Below are 5,728 nucleotides of genomic sequence, written 5' to 3'. Positions count from 1 at the left end.
AAGGGCAGAACTCATTGCATTTATCCCATGCATGTTGTTAATTTAAGAAGTGTTTTCCATTTCAAAAGGTCAGGAAATATCAGTTTGATAGCTCATTCTTGTTATACCTAATATTGTCTTTACTCTACATGCAAACACATCCAAGAGCCCAACAGGGGCAAAGGAAAATCATGTAAATTGCCTGATCTTTGTTTAGTGTGAAAGTTAAACCTAGCAGCTCTGCTCCTCCAACTTCATAGGGAAATTAAACTGCACAGAAGTTCTGCATTGCCCAGTGGCTCCTGCAGCCTTACTGATAGAGACCAGAAGTGATGTAAGAGGGCTGAGAACAGAGATTCACAGAGCTCCAGTAACACAAGCCCTTGGGATTTCCTTATTCCCAGGAATGTGCTGCAGCTGGCTCATCCTGGCTTGAAAAACAAATTATGAACACGTTTTTCTGCCTCTGAACTCAGTGACAATTTGTTAAGGTGACATCAACACGGTGGAAATCTTTACACCACAAACATTGGCAGACATTTCAAATCAAGTTTTGCTTTTCTTTTCTTGTGGACCCAACTGCTAATCATTGTCCAGAACACCGTGAGTAAACATCATCAATAAACTTAATCAATATTTAAATCACAATAAACCTAATGTGTGATTGATGAATCAGATTGAATAGTAACAGAAAATATCTATACATCGTTCTATACTGTCCATGGTTATTCTCTTTGCAAAATTAAGATCATTTCATTCTTATTTATTTTTCATCTCATTGTCATACACACACACACACACACACACACACACACACACACAAACACACACACACGAAAAATATTCCTAAATTACCTCATACAAAATTTAAATCCTTTTAATGTCACAGTTTACTAATACTCTATTGTATAACTACAAAAAGTGTTAGCCAGGTCTCTTTAGGTTTTAGATTTTACAAGGAACACCATTTTCCATATTATACCTTGTGTAAATCACCTCTCTAGATATACATACAGATGTAAAAATGCTGAGTCAAAGATCTTTATTTTTATATTTGATAAATTTTTGTTTCCACTCTCTTTTGGGGATGCTATTTCTAGTACAAACATAAGATCAAAAACAAACTAAGCCATACTTAAATCTCAGCAAATACTTATGAAGCTCCCACCTTCACTTCAACACTATGTTGAGAAGATTCTAGACACTCCACAATTCAAGAAGATGGCTGTTCTGTAACTTTGTGCATCAACTTCAGTTTTTGACAGTCTCCCTCCCCGTATTCACCAGACCATTTCTTTTGTAACACCCTCCTGTGAGTTTCTCAATTTTTTGTTCTAAAACAGCTGCACTTAGAGATGATCCAATCTTACATAAACGATACATTTTGCAAAATACACGTATTTGTAGTGGTTTACGTCGGTTCCAGATATTAGCAATAATTAAAAACATAGTGTAATGAAACTTACGTGAATGTTCTCTCTGGATATATATTTTTTTTCCAAGAAAACGGGATTTTATTTTTTAAAAGAGAAATCGTACAGTCAATGATCATATACAGCCATTTCTTAGCACTCATTCGATTCATTCAAGAAACTGCAATGCACCATAGTGAGAATCAGGCCTGAACGAGAGCACCGGACATGAACTAGGGTGCAAATAAAACCTGACAGTGGTGCTTTATTGAATACAAAGCAAGATTCAGCATCTTTGCCTTTGTTGCACACACCTGAGGCAGGGGCCCAAAAAAGGGAAGAGAACAGGGATTTCCATGTCTGGGAAGGTGACTGCTCTGTTGTCCTTGTCCTTTTACACTGAAAGGAGGTTAGCCCATGTTCTGCCGGTTCCCATAACCCCTAGGATGGGTGTCCTTCCAGTCATCCCACTGTTGCATCCTGTGGAGGGCTTTTTCATCTTCCTGGTCTTCATTTTGCTCCAGCTCTGGTTTGTCTTGTTGGGATGCTCTGAGGGACTCAGGTGGTGTTACCTCCTTTTCTGCTTCCGGACTTGATGGTAAGACCTCACATTTCTTGTGCTGTTCGTACCAGTCGTTCACTGTCATAGTTGCCAGACTTGGGTACCCAGCTCCAAAGACTTGTGCTTGGGCAACACTCCGAGTGAGGACGAAGGGTTTCATTGGCGGCCTCTCCTGAGGAGACAAGGAAGAAGCTGATGCCACACCTGAGGGGTCTCTTTCCTTCAGGATCTCGATCTCCTGGTCGATACTCTCAATCTCATCCAAGCTGATGTTAATCCACCTGCGAAGCTGAAGAAGGTAATACTCCCTGACCTGCTCGTCGTCAGCCTGCCCACTCTCCACCGCTGATTTCAGAGCAGACAGCCTCTGCTCCACCGCCTTCTTTTGCTTGTACCTCTGGATTTTGGCCTGTCTCTGGGATGCCATGGCAACGAGGTTGGGCTGCAGCGTGGCTGACCTGGCGGCGGGGGAGGGGTTGCCTTCCGGTGAGCCGCTCTGGGCCCGGGGCAGCTGAAACTCTGCCACATGGTAACTGTGGCTCTGGGTTAGGAAGCTCATGAAGTGGTCTCGAGCCTCCTGCAGGTGGTAGAGGCGCTGGCTGGTGCCCACCAGCTTCAGCGTGAACGTGCCCTTCAGGGCCGGGAGCACCAGGTACTTGAGGTCAGCGGACGCAATCTCCTCCCAATCTTCGTTCCGGCTGAACAAGTCGAGTTGCGAAACCATGCCCGAGGCCTTCGCCAGGAGTTCCAAGGCCCTCCTCACCTTGTCTTGGATTTGCTTGGAGCTTGTAGGTTGGGTGGCAGCTTCCACCTCCTCCAGAAGTTGTATGCTGGTTTCCAACAGCTCCGGGAGCCTCGGCTCCTCCTGAAACGTCGCCATCTTGCCTGAGGGAGGAACCCGGAAGTATCTTGCTTATTGAGCCCAATCTCGCTCCGTAGCTCAGCGTGGCCTGCAAATTTACATACAGCTGGGACGGCCTGGGACCGGCAATCCTCCTGCCTCAACCGCCTGAGGGCTGAGATTACAGGTGGTGCCACTATGCTCAGCTTCGTCTCAGTATCTTATTGTACTGTGTTCCCCGTTGTGATGATGTGGTGTGACACAACTGCCTTAGTATTAAGACGAAATGACAGGAAAGATGTAGGCATGGTAACCATTGCTAGGCTACCAGAGAAAGGCCACTTGAACATAAGCACTCCGATTAGTGTCCTCAATGATCTACTAACTGAAATGGCTACGAGTAACTGATGTGTAAGGAGCCAATACAGCAGGAATGCATCTGGTAATGAGTGGCTCCGATCTAGTCCAGGACAGAACAGGATGGCAAATGATTTCTTGATGCTTCTCAGTTAGGAATCCAATTTGAAGCATGGGTTCTTTATGGAATTCACCATTTGATATATTTGGCTAGCATTGATGGTAATGAAACCACAGGATATGTGTATGTGGAGGCATAATAATGTTTTTTTTTGAGGCATAATATTAATATGAGTCTAATACAATGTTTAAATTTACTAAAAGATACGATGTTTTCTCTACAATGTACCAGGTACATCTTTCCCTAAATCTGTTACTATTTGTATTTTTATAAATGTCATAATTTAGACATAGTAATGTATTTTTGTTTTTATATTTTAATTTTTAAGATTTATTTTTATTTTATGTGCATGGGTGAGTGTATGCATGTATGGGTAGCACAGATGCGCAGTGCCCAAGGAGGCCAGAAATGGGGCTGGATCCCCTGGAACTGAAGTTACTATTTAGATGCTGAGAAATTAACCAATATTTCTGTAAATGCAGTAAATTTCTTTGGCCCCAATTTGAATTTCTTGACTGGATGCCTATATAGTTTAGTAAAGTATATGACCTTCAACTCACCCTATTATTATGTTTTTCAAGGAAATTAATTTGGAGAATTATTAGATGCAGTCCCTTCTTTCCTGGTACATGCAGGCATAGCTGCTCTCTCTCATTGTGAGCGTAACTTTATAATATAGAGTATAGACAGATATGATGTCTATGGCTACAATTTCCATTTTAACTCCTACTGTATTACAATTCTGATCAAGTTGAATATTCAAAATAAGTAATGATACTATAATGACCTTATTGCTAACCAAATTAAACTTTAACTGTAAAACTTAATATAACCTCTCAAGTTCTTAATATTGAATTTAAAATTTGTAAACATGAAGCTATGACAAAAAGAAGTTATTTTTATTTTGTATGTGTGGATTTTGTTCATTGCTGACTGCTTAACTGAATTGGAGTAATGTCATTTAGGTTGACATTTATATGTTATAAAAATTAAAATAAAATAAACCAAGGAATTAATTATTACTATAAAAAATAAGCATGCTTATTACAGGATGGAAGACTGTAAAAACTGATCAAATCTGTTTGTTAGATAAATTATATTTGACAAATTGGGAAGGCCTTATTTTCATTGAGTATTTATCTTCACTGCTATTTTCTCTTTATTGCTTTTCTTACCTTGTTTCTCTATATTTCTTCCTTGAGGTTTCCAAAATTATGTAATGATCCTTATTTCTCTATTTGTGTTAAAAATATTATGATTTTAAAATGCAAATTCTCAGGCCAACATGCATTTAAAAAGCTTACTTATTAATGGGTCTCATGGAAGAATAATTTAATAAAAGCCCATCTGTTTGGGCTACAACTACAAATTGCCATATCTATGTCCATTTCTCTTCAACTGGTCTATTTCCCTAAAGAAAAATCTGCTAGTCATTTGCCAGTAGGAGCGGAGAAATAGAGGTGAACTTCAACGTGAGGTCAGCCAACTTTCTGAAAGCTTCAGATGTGAAAAGTGTTGATGGTCTTTTTGTCTGAAGTGGTTAATGTCAAAGATTTTTCATTCCAACTTCCCAGAAAAGTCTTCCACCTCCCACCAGCCTGTGAAGTTTGAGAAAGAGCAGATCCATGCTCCAACTACACATACACAGCTTCAGTAGTGCATCTCAGAGTCTTCAACAGGGTCTGGGGCCTTGACCCTGTAATGTGATTTGCCCTCCTGTCTGTATGACAAAACCTACACAATGAATTTTGACTAATCTTATGCTGTGAGTCAAAACTATTTTCCTTTTAGCTGATTGCTGGCAATAATTAAAAAGTCTGAAATAGTGTGCTCCGGACCCTGGACAAACAACTCCAGGTTCTCCCAACATGCCTTGGTCCCTATCTGCTGCAGGATATGGCTGACATACTGTGCCCTCTACTCTGAACTTTCAGGACAAAGTTTTTCCCTTACCTTCACCATATCATTTGAACATTTTGTTGCTATTGGTTTTTCTCTCTTTCTCTTCTACCTTATCTACATTTATATACTTTGGCTTACCTTAAATGAAAAACAAGTCAATGTCCTCATTTTTTAATTATGGGAAAAGGGAGGAATGTTAGGATTCTGCTTCAGTCTGCATACCTATGATGTCATTGCCTACCTCCCATTGGGTATGGCCATGCCCAGGGCTATATAAAAGGTCAAACCCTCCTCATGGCTCCCTCTCTTGCTTCTCTTACCTCTCTTCTTCCTCTCTCTCTCTCTCTCCCTCCCTCTCTCCAGTCTTTCTGGTGTACCTCTTCCCCCTTTCCTTATCTCTCCATGATTATTTAATAAATTTCTCCATATAATAATGATAATATAATAATAATAGTAGTAGTAGTAGTAGTAGTAGTAGTAGTAGTAGTAGTAAACTATTTTCAGGTGGGGAAAATTATGATGGGAATCACTTCCTAAACAGCTACACACAGAAT

General features: G+C 40.3%; 1 protein-coding gene across 1 annotated transcript; it reads right to left on the bottom strand.

Moving 5' to 3' along the window:
• Positions 1-1,011: 1,011 nt before the first annotated feature.
• LOC311588085 (immunoglobulin-binding protein 1b-like) lies at positions 1,012-3,001 on the bottom strand. Its single transcript, XM_084765557.1, has one exon. It carries the CDS (start codon positions 2,831-2,833, stop codon positions 1,802-1,804), a length of 1,032 nt encoding a protein of 343 aa, XP_084621683.1. The 5' UTR covers positions 2,834-3,001; the 3' UTR covers positions 1,012-1,801.
• Between the last annotated feature and the right edge of the window lie 2,727 nt (positions 3,002-5,728).

Source organism: Acomys minous (genome assembly GCF_964271855.1).
Source record: "Acomys minous genome assembly, chromosome: 17".
Taxonomy (NCBI): Eukaryota; Metazoa; Chordata; class Mammalia; order Rodentia; family Muridae; genus Acomys; species Acomys minous.
This window is presented reverse-complemented; position numbering and strand designations above follow the sequence as displayed.

Bases quoted from the DNA above. Each gene is read 5' to 3' on its own strand.
- LOC311588085 (XM_084765557.1), bottom strand. From the start codon at position 2,833: ATGGCGACGTTTCAGGAGGAGCCGAGGCTCCCGGAGCTGTTGGAAACC.